Raw genomic sequence first — 17,575 nt, 5'->3', positions numbered from 1 at the left:
AACAAAACAAAATAAACCCACTTTGCACTATTGTGGAGTAGATAGAATCATGATTTGTTTCATAATTTGCATAGCCAATTTCATGTCCTGAAGCCAGTTCTACTTCGTTTCCAACATATACATTTTTCTCTTCTGGGGAAAGCTGGGGTTACTCATGTCCCCATCCTGACTTTGTCTTTCCCTCCCCTGCCCCACCTCATTACACTTAGAATGACAAAGAACAGTCAGGACATGGACTTTCAGGAGGTTTCAATTTGGTTTTTATTTGGACTCAGGTCACTTGGCCTGGCCTGCCATAAGACCCTGGAATGAACACTGGCCACTCTCTGGCTTGCAGGCCAGCCAGCCATCAGCTGGAGACAGGCAGCAGCTCCTCATCCTCTGTGGACAAAGAGTGGCTCAGGGAGGGCGGCCGTGGAGAGGACATGCAGAGGCTGGGGACGCACCTTGAGCCTAGGGCTAGACACCTCTGCTTGCCAAATGACTTATCCCCAAAGGGCATTCCACAGAATAATCTGGTCTTTTGCCTCTTCTGATTTACCTTAGGTGCCATTTTTCAGTGGGAAAGTCAAGGCATAGAAATCTCAAGTGGCTGCTGCTTGCTGGAGTGCTATTACTGTTATCATTGTGTCATTACCGTCATTCACAGCAGCTGCCATTAGCTGACAACTAACTCCAAGTCAAGTACTGTGAAATCCGGGAGGCAGGTACTTTGTCCCATTTTAGAAGAGAGAAAACTGAGGTTCAAATTGGCACTTTGCCCAATGTGACCAGCCTGAATGTGGCAGCACTGGAATTAGAGCCCAGCTCTGCCCATCTGCCCAGCCAGCCCTGTACAGCTTCTGCCGTGCCTGGCCAGCACCTCCCCACATGGCCAATCCCAGCAGGGTGAAGGCCCCAGACTTAGCCCCATTTCATAGATGGGAAGCTGAGGCCTGGAGAGTGGATGGGCTGCTCAGCAGAACCCCGCCCCCTACCTGGTCTCTCCAACCTGGACCCTGACAGCCCCTTAGCCCAGCCTGGCATACCACAGGGCCTCTTACCATCACCAGGGACACCGCAGTACTCTTTGCACTCCTTCTCTGAGAAGAACTGGTTACCATTGCCTTGGCAGCCCCCATAAAAGAAGGGGATGCACTTCCTCCAGACAGTATCAAACGCCCAGAGCTCGAAGTTGCCTCGGCAGGGGCCAGGGACTATGGGGAGACTGCAGGCCGCTGTGGTGGGGACAGGAAAGGAGCATTAGTGATCTTATGACGGCCGAGCCAGGGGACCCTGCTCATCTAGAACACCTGGTCCCTCTTTTACAGACTGGGGACTATGGGGAGACTGCAGGCCGCTGTGGTGGGGACAGGAAAGGAGCATTAGTGATTTTATGACGGCCGAGCCAGGGGACCCTGCTCATCTAGAACACCTGGTCCCTCTTTTACAGACTGGAAAACTGAAGCCCACAGAAAAGAAGTGACTTGCTTAGGGTCATCCATAGCCAAATGTGGAATGCCTATGACTTCAGAGGACTTGCCCTGGAGTGCCCGGGACTCCTCTTCTTACCCACCTTTTTTTTTTTTTTTTTGTCTTTTTTCATGTCCGGCAACGGATCGCAACCCTCAGTGTCACACCCGCACCTCGCTCAGCCAGTGAGTGGGAACCGGTCTGTATGTGGGATCCGAACCCTCGGGAGCGCCACCGCACTCTCAAGCGGCGCACTGTAGCAGTGCGCCACCAGCCTGGCCCCTTAGCCACCTTTTTGATTGGCAGGTGGTTTGATGCGAGGACAGGGGCGTGGGGATGCAAAGTCCAGCAGCTGGGGGAGGGCACTCACCCACAGTGCGGCAGGTCTGCAGGCATTCCTTCTCCGAGGCGAAGTTGTTGCTGTTCCCCTTGCAGCCCCCGTACTGGAAGGTCTCACAGGCCATGGTCGTGTTGTTATAGAAATACCTCTTGAACATGCCCATGCAGGGACCTGCTGAGGGGGTCAGCTGGCAGGAATCTGGGGAGTAGAACAGCAGCACTTACTGAGTGCTTACTATGTGCCCATTACCAGGCTGGGCACTTTATATACGTCATCTCATTTACTTTTCACCTCTACACTGAGAAGAAGATTATCAACTCATTTTATAGATGAGGAAACTGACTCTCTCAGAGAGGTGAAGTGACTTGCCCAGGGTCACGCAGAACTAAGATTCAAAACTATGTCCACTGGAATCCAAAACCAAAACTCATTCGACTCCATAACATCCTGGACACAGCATGAATTCTCCTTCATCTATAAAGTCCTCCTTGACCCCCTCACTGCTCCAACCTCTGAGCTCCCCAGGCCCTTCAGCTGACCACCACTTTCTTCTTTGGATGATCTCCCACTAGACCAGAAGATGACATGAGTGGTTTGTCTCCATGACCCCAGTGCCCAGCACCCGGCCCGGAGCAGGGCAGGGTTCAGTGTTTGCTGAGCACGTTGGAGAGTGTGTTGTCTGTGAATACTGTCAACTACATGAAGCACCCTTATGTCCTTCCCTCACTAGATCCTACAGGAGCCCTGATGGTCAGCCCAGCACGCTATTATCCCCTAGCACAGATGAGGAAACTAAGGCTGGGAGGCCAACCAGTTATACAGACAAGGAAGCACTAGCTTCTCATCATGGAGCTGAGAGTTCCGAAGCTCAGGACTTTGTCTTGTGCTCCTCTGTCCCCCCATAACCCTTTGGCACAGTGCAGAGTACTTGATTCGCCTGTTCTCGGCCCAGTCCTCAAGTCTCTAACAGAGATAAAGATGCTTCATGGTGATGCAGCAGCCAGGGTTAGCCAACCGTGGGCCCTTCCTCTCTGGAGTGTGGCAGAAGGGGAGGAAAAGGCAGGTGCTCATTACCTTCCTTCTTCTCGAAATCAAGTACTAGTTGCCCAACACCTGATCCTTCGTCTTCTCGGAGGAGCACAGCCCGCTGGGCTCTCTGGAGGGAAGAAAGGGAAGAAGAAGCTGTTGCAGGGACCTTGCTGTGATTGCTTGCCAGTAGCCCTATGAACAACCATTTGCTTTGGGAATCAGGTGTAGATAGAAGCCCAGCTACTAGATTGGTTAAGGGACTGTTTTCCCAAAACGATTGCTCGCCAGTAGCCCTATGAACAACAATTTGCTCTGGGAATCAGGTGTAGATAGAAGCCCAGCTACTAGATTGGTTAAGGGACTGTTTTCCCAAAAGTATCGATGTGAATTCTGGGATGGGCATCACAGGATAGATTTCTGGTCTGAAATGAAAATCAGAACCACAAGGTATAACAATACCACTATATCCAACTTCCAGAAATGCCTAAAGGAATATAACCATGGAAAAGAATGTATCCTAGAGTTGAAAACCAGGAAAAGGCCAGCGTTCCCATGCTAGAAATGTGAAGGCATTTTTGCACAATAGAGTGTAACTGATTTGCAGAAAGGGCTGACCAGACCACCGTTAACTTCCTATAAAGGAAAAATCCATCTAGAGCGTAAGAAGGGACCTTGAGGCTGACCCTAAATCCTGGTTGTGGTGGTGAGGACTCCAGAGCCAGGGGGCTGTCAAAGCTGTCAAGAGAGTCTCTGGGTGTAGAGTCCCCCAAGGCAGGATCCCAGGGCAATTAAGTAAAGGCTGGGCAGGGAAACTGCTGGCCACCAGGCAGCCTTCCTGCCCATAAGTGAGAACCAGAAAAGGTAGAAATATAGTAACCTTAAACTTTCCTGTCTCCTTTAAAGGAGCAATCAAAACCTGTGAAATGTGTCAGGGACCTACTCTCTGCCAGACCTTCCTCAAACTGGTGGCACATAGGCCTTCCTTGGTGAGGATGGAGGAATGGAGAAAAATCATGTAACAAATTAAATAATGCAACTACGCAAAAGAGTTGGATTGAATTGAAGAAATATATCCAGTAAATACAGGATGACGGCAAGAAACAGGAGAATACTTAAACCATCAATGAAATTCAGGATGATACTGCATCAATATAACAGGAGCCAACAGTGGTGGAAATGAATATGTGAAAGTAAAAAACTACTGGAGATGGAAAAGATGTTGAATTTAACCACATAGTAGAGATAATAAACTGGAGTTTAGACACTACAAGAAATAAATCCACATAATAGGAATTCCAGCAGGAGAGGCGATCAATATAGAAATAATAGAAGAAAACGTTTCTGAGTTGAAGAAAGAGTTGAATTATAAAGTCTTATAATTCCTAATTATATGGGAAAAGGGAATCAGGCAAAATTAATGAAGAGTTCCTTCTTAGATATCCCTGGAAATAAAGAATAAAGAGCCTGGTGGCCCTCAGAGTAAATGACAGCATTTAATGACAGATGCCCCGGAGCAATATCTAAGGGTTATAAGAGGGAAGAGGTTGTAACCCAGGGACCTTCACTTATTTATGCTGTTGAGCATATGCTACAACCACAGAAAGAAATTCTCAGCCATACAAGGATCCAGAAGTTTGCCACCCATGTACCTTTCCTGAAAAAATTACTTGTAGAAATATTCCCACCAATTGAGAAGGGAATCAAAATGCTAGAAATCTAAGATATGATAGCAAAGGAATGACAGTAAGCTATAAGGTCAATAAAATACAGTTAAATAATAAATGATTGCTAAAATTATGTAATTTAAATATTAGAAACAATTCTTAATAAAAAGTGGAAAATGTAAACATCAATTTTAGATCTTCTCAGCAAAAACAGGGGTGTGGGAAACCTGAAAGAATAGAAAGAAACAGGAGAAATAGAAGTGTGCTATATTTCTCTCTCTCACAATGGGAGTCATTAGGGACTCTTTCAGTTTTGACACTGATAAAGAAATACGTACTTAGTTGACATCTGGATTAAGATGGCAGATTGAAACTCTCTTCAAAAGTTCTCTCCCCAATATCTAATATTTAGCAAAACGTGGTTTTAGAAACACAGCCCCCCAATTTTCATCAGTATCACTCAAACAAGGAAAAGGGCATAATTTAAAGCCAAAAACTTTAAAACTGGCAATCAAGGAAAGAAACAAAACATTCTGGAACTGAACAAAATGGTTCAAAGTTGTAGCTCTTCCCTGTGCCCTTCAACCTCCAGTACTGGTATGTCATCAAACTTAAAATTCTTCCCAATCCTTCCAAATCCGGAGAGGAGAACACTGAAGGGCACCTCTTTCCCTACAGAGGAGCAGTAAAAATGGCTTCTGGGAAGAAAAGAGTAAAATGGGAAAATAGATTAGAGTTCAACTGTAATGGAAGTGAAGGTTTGAGGGCTACACAATCTAATACTCCAGGGCACGTTGCCATGGGAGAGAGAAATATCACACCAGCTCCAACCAGGTGCAATGAATCCTTTGTGGAATATTCAACAGTCCTTTAAAAGAGAAGCAACACAATCTAATACTCCAGGGCACGTTGCCATGGGAGAGAGAAATATCACACTAGCTCCAACCAGGTGCAATGAATCCTTTGTGGAATATTCAACAGTCCTTTAAAAGAGAAGCAGAGGAAGGATGTTATGGATTGAATTGTGTCCCCTGCCAAATTCATATATTAGAATCCTAACCCCCAGTACTTCAGAATGTGACCTTGTTTGGAAATAGGATTGTTGCAGATGTAATTAATTAAGATGAGGTCATCAGGGTGGGCCCTAACACAGTATGAGTAGTGTCCTTATAAAAAGGAAAAATTTGGACACAGAGACACGCACATATGGAGAACACCATGTGAAGACAGAGGCAGGGATTGAGATGCTGTTTCTACAAGCCAAGGAAGAGCAAAGATCGCCAGCAAATTGCCAGAAGAGGTATGGAATAGATTCTTCTCACAGCCCTCAGAAGGAACCAACCTTGATCGTGGACTTCTGGCCTCCAGAACTGTGAGACAATAAATTTCTGTTGTTTAAACCACCTTGTGGTACTTCATTACAACAGCCCTAGGAAACTAACACAGAGGGTATTCGGGCCAAGATGGTACACTCAAAAAGGCTCTTCACCATCCCCTTCCACCATTCCCTGGGATTTCAGAAAAGTGAATGAACACAAAATACCCAGACCTTACACTATTATAGGGTGGAGGGGATTAGGTCCAAATTTAGTGGGAAGAAGGCCAAAGCGTAAATGACATCCCCAGAAATGGTCCAGAAACTACCTAAACCCACCTCAGAAATGAATAAATAAATAACCTGAACAAGAAAAAAAAGACCACGTGTGGTGGTCAGTGTCATAAACTGCCTGGATTTACCCTCAGCAATGGACTCACTCCCTCAGCTGCTGCAAGTGCTGCCATCAGAGCCCTCAGCTGCCGTCAGCCCCTTTTGGGCATTGTCTCAGCTAAAGGGAGCCATCTCACCAACAGTCATGCTCCCTTCCCAGACTGAGCAGCATGGGGGTATTAAGGCCCTCCCCTTGGCACCATCTTGGGACAACTATGAAGGGTCATCCCAGTTTCAGAAGTCCCTGCAGGGTTGGCTGAGGTGTTGTGACTGCATCAAGGCTTGAGTTCTCCCTCTGCCCAATCCTGCCTTCGTCCCTTCCCTTCCACAGGTGTTGATCCTGGGGAACCCACCCTGTGACAGCAGAAGAAAATAGAACTCAAGAAACAGAAGGAAACTCTTCAATGGCTCCAAGCTATAGAAATACTTTATTCGAACATGCATTTATTAAAACAAAGCTCAAAGATGAAATGCTAAAACAACAGAATAAGATGAAAAGAGAGAATTCAGACCTACATAAGCAAATTGAGAACCAAAACAACATAAATTCAGAGCTAGAAAATAAATCAGAAATAGAAGCAGTAAGAAACCATGGAATGACTGTCTACAGATCAGAATGACTGCTAAAAATGGAGTGACTGTCATAGAAGAAAGGCTGGTGATAATCCCAGTGAATGGAGATGAAGAAGACAGGAAAGCAATTGGAGAGAAACTAGTAGATGCGGAAGACAAAGCAGCTGGGAAGAGAGAATAAGTGTTCCTAAAATAGCAAAACCCAACGAAGGGAATGGGAGGTGAATTCAGTGATATTGGACAAGAGATTTCCCTGAAATACAGAAGAAATTTAATCTGTGTATGAAAAGAGCACATTGTATTCCAGGAAATTTTTATCTAGAATTTTCAACACCAAGACAGGTGTTTGTTAAGATGTTAATATCAATAGTAGAGAAGGTTTTCTCAGGTATCTGGGCAGAAGAAATAAGTTGCCTACAAGGAGAAGAAATAGCACACTGGCCTCAGGCTCTTTCACAGCAATAATCAGTGCTTGAGAACAATGGAGCAACGTGTACAACGTTCTGAAGGAAAGAAACCATGACCTGGGAATATTATACCCAACCAAAATGGCATTCAATGAAGGAAACAGGCATTCTCAAACATGGATGAGTTCACGGATTAAAACACCTGTGAACCCTCCTCCAAAACATCACTTGGCAGGGAAATGGCACTGATTAAGAGATTAATAGAACTAAATAACTCAAGAATGGAGAAGCTGTGATTATAGTCAGTAAAGGTGAGCGTGGAATTCACTAAAATATAGCACTACTACCAAATGACTCTGGGGACTATGGTGATAAAGAAGAAAGTGAACAGTGTCAATCTGGGCCATGTAGAAGATTAAGAGAAGAGGAGATGGAACAAAGTTTGAGAGTGCTAATGTCTATCTTTTAAATCACGGAGATAGTAAATTATTATTTTTTAAATTATATATACTGATACCAGCCTCTTAAATGTCTTCATAACCTTGACTTTAGAAGAATCTTTAGGACATAAGTCTCTTGTGAAGACATATTTATTTGAAACTCAAGAAGTCCAATTCAGTGTCTTTTGTATAAAACCTCAGGCAAAACTACAATTAATGCTTTTAAAAATCCCGTTTAATAATAGTCTATCTAAATATGTCCTGCCATTTATTCTTCTGTCTGTCTGTCCTTCTATCCACATGAATGCATGTCAAGATTCCTTGAATAATGTAAACTGTGGTAGTTTTAGGGTGGTGGGATTTTTAAAAACTTTATACTTTTCTGCATTGTTTTAATTCTTTATAATGAATATATATTAGTTTTATAAGATAAAGGGTCATTTTTATTTAAAAATATAGGAGTAAATATATATGTTAAGAGTGTTAATTCTATACAGGAATAAGGACATACTTGTCTTTTTTTTTCTTTTTTTGTATTTTTTCAATTTCCAAGAATATATTTCTAAATAAAAATTATATATACTTACATATATACTTATATATGTACAAATATATACACACATACAAATATACATACACACATATACACGCATCAATAGAATAAATTAGGATCTATAACTTCCAAAGAATCAGAGGAAAAAAGAATGAAGAAAGCTTAATCAGTATGGCAAAAGGCAGACAAATAAAAGGGGAGAGTAAAGAAGTCAAAAAAATCAGAAGGCAGCATAGGAAAGAGTTGGTTTGAGAAGCTGCTTGTTCTCAGATTTGCTGTTCTTTAGGAAAATCAATTGACTTTATTCTCATGTATTGAGTATCATTATTTCATTATTGAGTGTTGTTATTTCGTTGTTGAATGTATTATTTCTTTTCGGCGTGTTTTGGCACTATGCTAGGAGCTTTTCTAACACGTCATTGGATTCTAGCACAACCCCAGAAGGTAAGTGTAATTATCCCATTTCACAGATGAGAAGAGTGAAGTCCAGATGGAGCCTCAACTAGCCCAAGTGACAGGACCGAGATTGAACCCAGGTGGGTCTGACTTCAAAACACATGCCAACCACTGCCTCCTCCCACCCCCTCCTGCCGACTCTGCCCCGCACCACAGCGGGTCCTAAGCAAGTGCAGCAAAATCAAGTGTGGACAGGGCAGGGTGAGGGTGGGGTGGGGGTGGGGGGGTGAGGTACTCACTGAGAGTAGGACGGGCTCTGCTTGCTGCTCCCCAGGGATACATTCACCTAAGTCAGAGGACAGGGGAGAGGAGTGAATAAGAGGACCAGGCCTGGGGACAATCCTAGACCGAGATTTGCTTCTTTTCTAGTGCCAGGTGGGCTTCATACTGGGAACTAACTGTCTTGTGCATTAGCCCTCTTCACAGATGGTCCCGCCCACATGTCTTGCTCAAGGAAAAGCAACCGACTGGTGGCTGCAGCATTATTACCATCTGTCCACCCACCTTACGCCACCAGCATTATTTCATCAGTATCATCTCAAGAACAGGAACAGTAACAGCATCTCAAGAGCACTTCCCAGGCAACAGGCACAGTGCGATTGTACTTAACGACTTTATCGCATGGACTCCTCACGGCAACTTAAAAGGGAGGCACTATTACCCCCATTTTACAGATGAGAAAATTCAGGCTCTGAGAGGTTGACGAGCCAGAAGCCACACAGCTAAATTTGAAGCCAGGTGCTCTGAGTCCAGAGCCCATCCTAACTCCAACAGTCCCTTGCCTCCTAAGAAGTACCTATGGCTTCTGGATACAACCTCACTGAGACACATGGCACTAGAAGTACTTTACGGTGCTGGGCCTGGCTCTGGCAGGTACATGCTGTGAGACTGGGAGCAAATCCAGCGGCTCCCTGGTTCCCTGTCAACAGGGGAGAGGGGCTGTAGCCCCTGCTTGTCTCAGAGAACTATAGTAAAGATCCAGGGCCTAGGATGGTCGCTGGGGATCATGAAGGATAAGGAGGGGGCAGAAATTTGAGGTGGGGTGGAGTGCCATTTACCTCTGTCGGCCATGGTGAAGACGGAGTCCTCGGGGATGCCCACACCCAGGGCGAACTCCCTGAACTCCTGCAAGAGGCTATCCCTCACCTGTGGCTGCCGTCCTGCAAGTGGGAAGCAAAGGAGACACCTAGGACCACGGGTGCCTGGGCTAGAAGGGTCTAGGATTGCTTTACCCAGAGAGTTTCATTTAGGGAAAGCTTGAAAACCATTGGCCCCAGTTCAATCTCTCTGATGCACTGATGGAAAGACAGGCTCCCAAAGAGGAAAAGGTGTCCCTGCCAGGCTCCCATCCAGGGCTCCTGAGTCCCCAGGCAGGGTTCTTCCCACTGGTTTTCCTAAGGGCCTGGAGGCTTTGGAATTCCCTGGGTCTAATATTTTAGAGATTAAAAGAAGTGGATTCAACCTCAAATGGGAGACTGAGCTCTGCCTCCTCCACAGAGAGCAAAGCTTGCACCTTTCCCCTAATTGGAGTTTTGTCAGGAGGAAAAGCAAAACTCCCAGCTCTTCCCCACTGCACTGTCCATAAATCAATGATCTCCTCCCACCCCCAGCTTCAACGGGCTTGTCTAGTGATGGACCATTACCATAGAGCTTGGCAGTAATGGTGGGTCCATGACGGTGGCTGAATTTCTTGGTCAGAATAATGGCATACTCATCGTAGTTGGTGTGGACCACGTAGGACTCCATGGTCACGTTCCATTCTGCATGGGGGATGCGGGCGGACCGAAGGCATCAGGGGTCAGAAGGCTCTTCTAACTGGAGATCCATCATCTATTCGCCCACATGTCATGTCTTCATACAGCCGTCTACCCACTCATCCTTTCCAAATATTCATTTACCAGCTCATCCATCTTCAGACTGTCTCTATCCACCCATCTGCTTCCTCCATATATTCATCATTCATTCATCCACTCTCGCTCTATTCATCCACCCTCTCTGTGTATCAATCATAAGTTCCTCCTTCCTTTCTTCATCACTCCATCAATTTATGTGTTAGGTAACTGACTGATTAACTTATTTATCTGCCATCAATACATTTGTTGGAGGATTCTCCAGTCATTTGTTGATTCACTTATTTATTTATCTGTCCATTCATCTATCCGAACACTTACATATTCAGCCCTAACGCAATTATTTGGCACATAGAGCATATTCAATAAACATTTGCTGAATTAGTGAATAAATTCATTGCCAAATCCCTCTATCACTTAGCACCATGTACACTGTACATGTAGATGCTTAGTAAATTTTTATCAGCTGATGGCACATGCCTTATAAGACATGAACACTGATGAAATCAGCACCATCGCCCTATTCTGGGTGTGTGCATGGGGGGGGAGGACGGAGAAGGGGAGGAGGAAGAGGAAGAAGAGGAATTTGGAGGACGATTAGATGACATCTCAGCTAAATGAGAGGAAAAGTTAAAAGGGCAGAGAGGGCTGAGGCAGAAGGAAAGAGAGCTGAGGACATCAAGGTATTTTTAAGCAAAGGAGAGAATGGTGGCCGTCTCCTTCCACTCTACTTACTGGGTTTGTGGTACAGGAATTTCCCATCAGTGCCTGTTTTCTCATAAGCCCCAGAGAACTCCTCACAGACACCCTTCCTGGAAATGAAGAAACCAAAAGGAAGGTAACTTCTGGTGGAGACTGTGATCCTGACACCATACCCTCCTGCAAGAGCTCCTTCCAAACATCTTGGTTCTTTTATTTTGTAATTTGGAAATTAACATTTCCAAACATCTTGTGAAACCAAAAGGAAGGTAACTTCTGGTGGAGACTGTGATCCTGACACCATACCCTCCTGCAAGAGCTGCTTCCAAACATCTTGGTTCTTTTATTTTGTAATTTGGAAATTAACATTTCCAAACATCTTGTTTAATCCTCCCACCAATGCTGGGAGACACCCTTCCCCCATTTTACTTTTGAGGGAACAGAGGGACAGAGAAAAAGGGACTAATCCGTGCCGTCCTCTTGGCAAAGCCAGCACTAAAATCACCTTCCTTAATCAAATCTGCACGTTATACAGATGCACCAGGGAATTAATGCATCAATTCATTTATTATTCTTTGTTTCTCTTGCCCTAGTTTCCTCATCTATAAAACGGGGATAATGAGAGTTTCTATTTCACATGGTTGTTGTGAGGATCAAATGAGATAATATATTTAACGAGCTTAGAGTAAGCACTACTTACCTATTAGCTATTATTGTTACAATGATTACTATTCATCCAATTAACATTTATTGAGCAGTTTGTATGTGCCAAGCACTGTGCTATATGCCAGGGATACAGAGGAGGGCAAGACAGACCCTGTCCCCTCAGGGAGTTTACAATCGCCTGGGGCAGGCAGGCCAGAGGTAGATGCAATCAGTGTGATAAGGGGCACATGGTGCTTTGAAAGCACAAAGGAGGACAGGTAACCTGAACCTGGGGGTCAGGGAGGGCTTCCTGGAGGAAGTGACATGAAACCAGAGTTCTGAAGGATCCACAGGGCTTAGCTCAAGGAGGTGGGGAGAGTTGTTCCCAGTAGAAAGAACTTAGGGTGCAACATCCCAGAGGTGTAAAAGCGTGGAAAGTGGCAGGAACTGAAAGAAGATCCATGTGGGAGGGTCACAGAGTGCGTAGGAGTGTGCAGCAGGGAGTGCTGAGTGCTGGGGGCAGAAGGCCACATCAAGGGGCTTAAGTCGTACTCAGGAGGGCAACGGAGAGCCATGGAACTTTCCAGGACAGGGCGGAGACGGGGGGTCCCTCCCAGTGCACCCCGTGCTCACCGCCAGCGGGTGCTGGTCATGCCAATCTCTGCCTCTGTAGCTCCCTCTCGCAGCACCAGCGTGCTCACGGCCAGCTTGTCCATGATCCTCTTCAGCCACGGGCAGGTGGAGCCGATGGCCACGTTGAACCATTTCCCGTAGATCTAGGAGGCAGCCACAAGCCCTGGGGATCTGGATTTGCCTCCCACCTCCAAGGAGACTCTGCTCCCCACCTTCCTCTCAATGACTAATCCTTTACATGATAATGTCCTATGGCTAGGTGGAGGCCACACACCTTCCAGGGAGGACAGAGCCAACATGGTGGAGTTTCAGGCAGCACAAGCTTAGGAAGGCAGTGTGCATATGGGGTCCCCCGGGCTGAGAAGGCCTGACTGCTGAGATGAGGGATCAGTGCTGCCGGGGTCCAGAGCCCCACACTCTGAGGTCATCAACCACTTGCTCCCCAAGAACGGGAGTCCTGTCTTTAACTCCTGCAGTGCACAAGGCAGCCCATAGCTCTGTGTTAGGAAGGGACACGGAAGTATAATGAACCTTACAGGGTTATTCAGGACAGGCCTGCTCCTCTTCCTCCTGACAGCCGGGCAGAGAGTTGAAAGAGCCCTCACATTCCTGCAGAACGGGCCCACCGGCCTCTGACCCTCCACCACCCCTGACTGCCACAAGGCCTGCTCCTCACTGCCCCTCTGCACACCACCCTTTCTTGTTCCCAAGTAAACAAAGTCCACATGGCGCCACCGCCAGCAAGGTCTGAGAGCCTCTTGTACAGATGTGGACAGTCCAGGTGGGCAAGGTCCTGCTCATGGTCACCCCGTGATTCAGGGGAGAGCCAGGGCTGGATGGCAGCTCTAGGACTCAACACACACAGCACCAGACCCAGCGCCCCCGGTGCCCAAGCCTTTTAGTCCCACCAGCTCCTGATCTCTGTCTTGCTACTCTTCCTCCCATAACCCACATGCCCACCCTGTGCCACCTCAGCTCTCTGTTCACAGCCTGGAGGAAAGAGGACCCAGGACAGACAAGAAGATGCTGCAGAGATGAGTTGCTACAGAATGAGGGACTGAGGGAGGGGAGGGAGATTCACAAAAGCCGGGCACCTGCTGCAGGGGTGGCAGCAGATAAAACCTTCTCTGGGGTGGGTTCTCATGAAAGCATGGATTCCCCTTAGAGCCTGGGAGGACAGGACAGATAGTGAGGATGTTTGACTCAGAACATTTTACAAGAGTCCCACGGAATGGTGGATGGATAGAGTTGTAGCTTCAAGGAATCCCAAATTGTCTGAGCAGGAAGGGCCCTTAGGGACTGACCACTGGAGTTCCAGATGGGGAGACTGAGACCCCAAGACAGGCAGGACTTGCCCACTAAGGCCCAGCTGCTTGGACACCCCACCACAGCAACCACCATGGCCAGATAGGCCAGCCTTACCCGAGAGAGATCGAAGTTCTCCTGCACTTGGATGTCATCGGGTGGTGTCGGCAGGGGACCCGCACTCACCACCATGCAGGTGGTCAGCACCAGCAGCAGGACCCAGAGACTTCTCATGGCTCTGGGCTCTTCTGCCTGGGGTATCTCTCACGGGCTCAGTCTGGGAACAGAGTGGCCACCACTTCCCTGCCTGGGGCAGCTGCGAACTACAGCTAGGGAAGTGGTCTGTTGCTTATGTGACCCTTTGTTTGCCCTGCTTAGCTGGGACCAATCAGGGCCCCAAGGCTGGCTCTGATTGATCCCTGTAGCCAGGCCGGGGTCAGCAATACCAAGAGGTGGGAGTGGCTGTTTTAGAAGAGATGTTGGCCTGGAAAGGCTCCCAGGGACATGCACCTGACCTTTTTCGCTGGGTTATTACCTTGATCTCATACCCCTGTGATTCAGCAGGTCAAGCCTGATAAGGCCTATTTCTTACATGAGGAAACTGAGGCCCAGGGAGAGGAAGCGATTTACTAGAGACCACAGGGAAGTCTATGGCAGTACCAAGACTACAGCCCAGGCATCCTGTCCCCAGAGTTCCTTTTCTGACCCCCAGCTTCCCATAGTCCTTGTAAATAATAGTAGAAATAATAATGGATGTGATCATAAAAACACTGAGCACCTGCTACACGCTGGCTTTGTTCCAGACACTTTACACAGTTAATCCCCACAGCAACCTCATGAAGTGACATTTGTCCTCTAATTTAAAGACAGAGGATTTGAGTCTCCAAGAAATGAAGTGACTTGCTCAGTCAGTGTCCCCCAGCTGGGAAAGACAGCGTCAGCAGTGGTGAGAGCATGGACTCAGGAGCCAGACTGCTGTGTCATCTTGGGCAAGTCACTTTACCTCTCGATGCCTTGTTGTCCTCATGTGTAAATGGGGACAATCATAGTTCCTGGTCCATAGCATCAATGTGAGGATTGAAGGAGTTAGCACTCATAAAGCATTAGCACAGTACCTGACACATAGTAAGAGCTGAGTATATTTGTAGTGGGTTGAGCAGTGTCCCCTCCAAAATTCATGTCCATCCAGAACCATAGAATGTGACCTTATCTGCAGATGTGATGACTTAAGATGAGGTTGCACTAGATGACAGAGGGTTCTAAATCCAATGACTGGTATCTTTATAAGAGAATGGAGAGGGAGGCTCAGACTCAGAGACACAGAGAGAGACATGGGGACAATGGCCATGTGCAGACCGAGGCAGAGATTGGAGGGAGGCGGCTACAAGTTGAGGATTGCCAAGGATTGATGGCAGCCATCAGACGCTAGCAAGAAGCAAGGAAGGATTTTTCCCGGGAGCCTTCAGAGGGGGCACGGGCTTGCCGACAACTTGGTCTTGGAATTCTGGCCTCCAGGACGGTGAGAGAATGCACTTCTGTTGTTTTAGGCCACCCAGTTTGTGGTACTTTGTCACAACAGCCACAGGAAATTAACATAGTAGTCATGAAATTTAAAATTTAAATGAGAATTTTTAAAAAACTCAGGTCTGTTTGTCTCCAAAGCTCAAACTCTTGCCAGTGATAGCACAGGCCTTCTCTATGAAGCTGTCCTCCCCGGTGGTCTGAGCTGCTGTTCTTACTTCTACCTACTCTGGGCATGGAACATTCCATACACACAGCAGCCTTCCTCCTAGAGCTCAGAATGACTCCTGCAGACAGGCAGTTCCAAAAATAAGACTCCTGCTCGTGAAAACTGGGGGCATCCCCCTACATAGTCAGTGCACAAACAAATGCTGTGTCACGTCCCTTCTGTAAGATCCAGTCAATACATTCCTCTTTCATTGGGATCCAGAACAAGTGTGTCTCGATTCATAACAACAGAGTGTGTTTCCTTTGCTCTGTCACTGATAGTTTGGCCCCTGATTGCATTTCCTTTTTTGCTTTGGCTGCCAGGAAGCTCAAAGCCATGATACAAGTTTAAACACTGCAACTGTCTTGGTTTAGCTTCCTGGGACAGTTATCCTCCATAATGTTCACAAAGTTTCTTAATCTTTTATGGTTTGGTTAATGGTGGTAGCAAGGCAGCAGTCTGAATTAAGAGAGACTGGAAGCCAGAAACCCTGACTTCTCCTTGTTCTGCATAAACTTGGGGATAGCTTTCCCTTTCTAAAGTCCACTTTCCTAATCTATAGACTGAGGAAAACAGTCACTGTTCTGTCTGCCAAGAGGTCAAGAGAGACAATGTGTCTAGAAGTGCTCTGCCTTACCTGTGTGATGGCTCAGGCTGTCTGTCTTTGGAAAAACCAGCCCTGGTATAAGAAAGAATAAATAACAATGAGTCATAAATAGGAACAGAGTTTTCCTACTAAGCTTGCTTATAGTGCATGAAGAGAGCTCATCTGACCTTCCTAGCAGGTCTGCATGATTCGGGTTATCAAGCCCATTGTCCAAATGGGAAGCCTGGAGCACACAGGGATGAAGAAACTCTAGTCCTGCTTTTAGATAGAGCTGTTCATTCAGATGCAGAGCCTCTCCTGGGGGTGGGGAGAGACCCAGAGGATGGGACCAGGATGCTGACCTTGTCTCCTGCCTCCAGAGCTGTTTGCACTCCTGAGATTATTAACCAGAACAAACAGAGAGTGCAAACACTGCCAATGGCCACCTGGACTTTAGGCTGCTACTTAAAAATTAAGCCTGGCCGTAAGGGTGCGAGGCCAGCAGTGGTCAGAGAGGTGCTGACCCTAAGCCCCTCTGGTTGTTGGGGTGGGAGGATGAGGCTCTGTGGCCTCTGCCCTCCTTGGAGGCCCAGGGGTCTAAGTAAGAGTCCACAGGAACTGGTGCCAGGTTCTGGTACCATTTGAAGGGGAAGGGGAATGCCTGCCCCATGCAGGAGGCTTCAGAGCCTCAGAGGTGCACAGTGCAGTAAGAAGAGAGGCCTCAGTTTTCATATGAACACACTGGGGGCTCAGGGAGGGAATGGGACGTGTTCAAGGCCACCCAGCGTGCAGCTGAGTTGGGGGCTGGATAGGCCTGACTCCAGTGCCCAGCCTTTTTCCCCGTCATTTATTCATTCGTCCACTTATTCACTCACCAAGTAAGCACTCTGTGCTTGATGCTGGGGATAGGACAGAGAGCACAACAGGCCTCCCGGAGCTCATGGGTGAATGAGAAGAAAATGACAAGACAGGATGGTCACTGCAGTGATGGGACAAGCAGAGGCCGGGGGAAGGGAGACAAACCCGAAGAGTAGCAGTTAGCCAGACACAAGTGCATGGTGAAGTGTGTATTTGTGTGTGATGTGGGGGAGGGGAGTGTGTTCCAGGCAAAGGGAACAGCAATTGCAAAGGCTTAGAGGAGGAAAATGGAGATAGAGAAATGCATTTGGAATGCAAAAAAGATTTTTTAAAACATCCATAGGTCTGGATCTTGGGAGAACAGAGAGAGATGGTGAGAGCGAGGCTGGGAGGTGGTTGAGGCCAGCAGGTAGGACTGTGCTGCCAGGCCAGGGACTTGCTCGTTATATGCTCCCAGGAGTACGCAGGGAGCACTAGCAGGTTTTCAGAAGTGAGTGGCCGGCTGGTCAGATTTATAATCAGGAGAGATTAGTCGAGGTGATGGAAGTAGGAGATCCAGGAAAGCAGCTCTGTAGGTTTTCCAGAAAGAAGGAAGGAGCCGGGCACTGGGACCTGGTAACTGGACCAGCAGGGACATCAAGGACATTG

At 47.0% G+C, this 17,575-nt stretch overlaps 1 protein-coding gene across 1 annotated transcript; it reads right to left on the bottom strand.

Annotated features, from left to right (window-relative positions):
* Window positions 1-242: 242 nt before the first annotated feature.
* AMBP (alpha-1-microglobulin/bikunin precursor) lies at window positions 243-13,988 on the bottom strand. Its single transcript, XM_008583909.1, has 10 exons — window positions 13,872-13,988; window positions 12,450-12,592; window positions 11,208-11,284; window positions 10,266-10,382; window positions 9,681-9,782; window positions 8,862-8,908; window positions 2,867-2,948; window positions 1,823-1,990; window positions 1,044-1,217; window positions 243-381 (listed from the first exon to the last, which is right to left on the bottom strand). The coding sequence occupies exons 1-10, from the start codon at window positions 13,986-13,988 to the stop codon at window positions 350-352; spliced, it is 1,059 nt and encodes a 352-aa protein (XP_008582131.1). The 3' UTR covers window positions 243-349.
* Between the last annotated feature and the right edge of the window lie 3,587 nt (window positions 13,989-17,575).

Source organism: Galeopterus variegatus, unplaced genomic scaffold, assembly GCF_000696425.1.
Source record: "Galeopterus variegatus unplaced genomic scaffold, G_variegatus-3.0.2 Scaffold3081, whole genome shotgun sequence".
NCBI lineage: Eukaryota > Metazoa > Chordata > Mammalia > Dermoptera > Cynocephalidae > Galeopterus > Galeopterus variegatus.
This window is presented reverse-complemented; position numbering and strand designations above follow the sequence as displayed.

Bases quoted from the DNA above. Each gene is read 5' to 3' on its own strand.
- AMBP (XM_008583909.1), bottom strand. From the start codon at position 13,988: ATGAGAAGTCTCTGGGTCCTGCTGCTGGTGCTGACCACCTGCATGGTG. The intron at 2,949-8,861 runs GTGAGTACCTCA...TCTTCCCTCCAG, and splicing joins CAGAGCCCGTCCTACTCTCA to AGAGCCCAGCGGGCTGTGCT. The intron at 382-1,043 runs GTAAGAGGCCCT...CTTTGTCCACAG, and splicing joins CTGCGGTGTCCCTGGTGATG to AGGATGAGGAGCTGCTGCCT.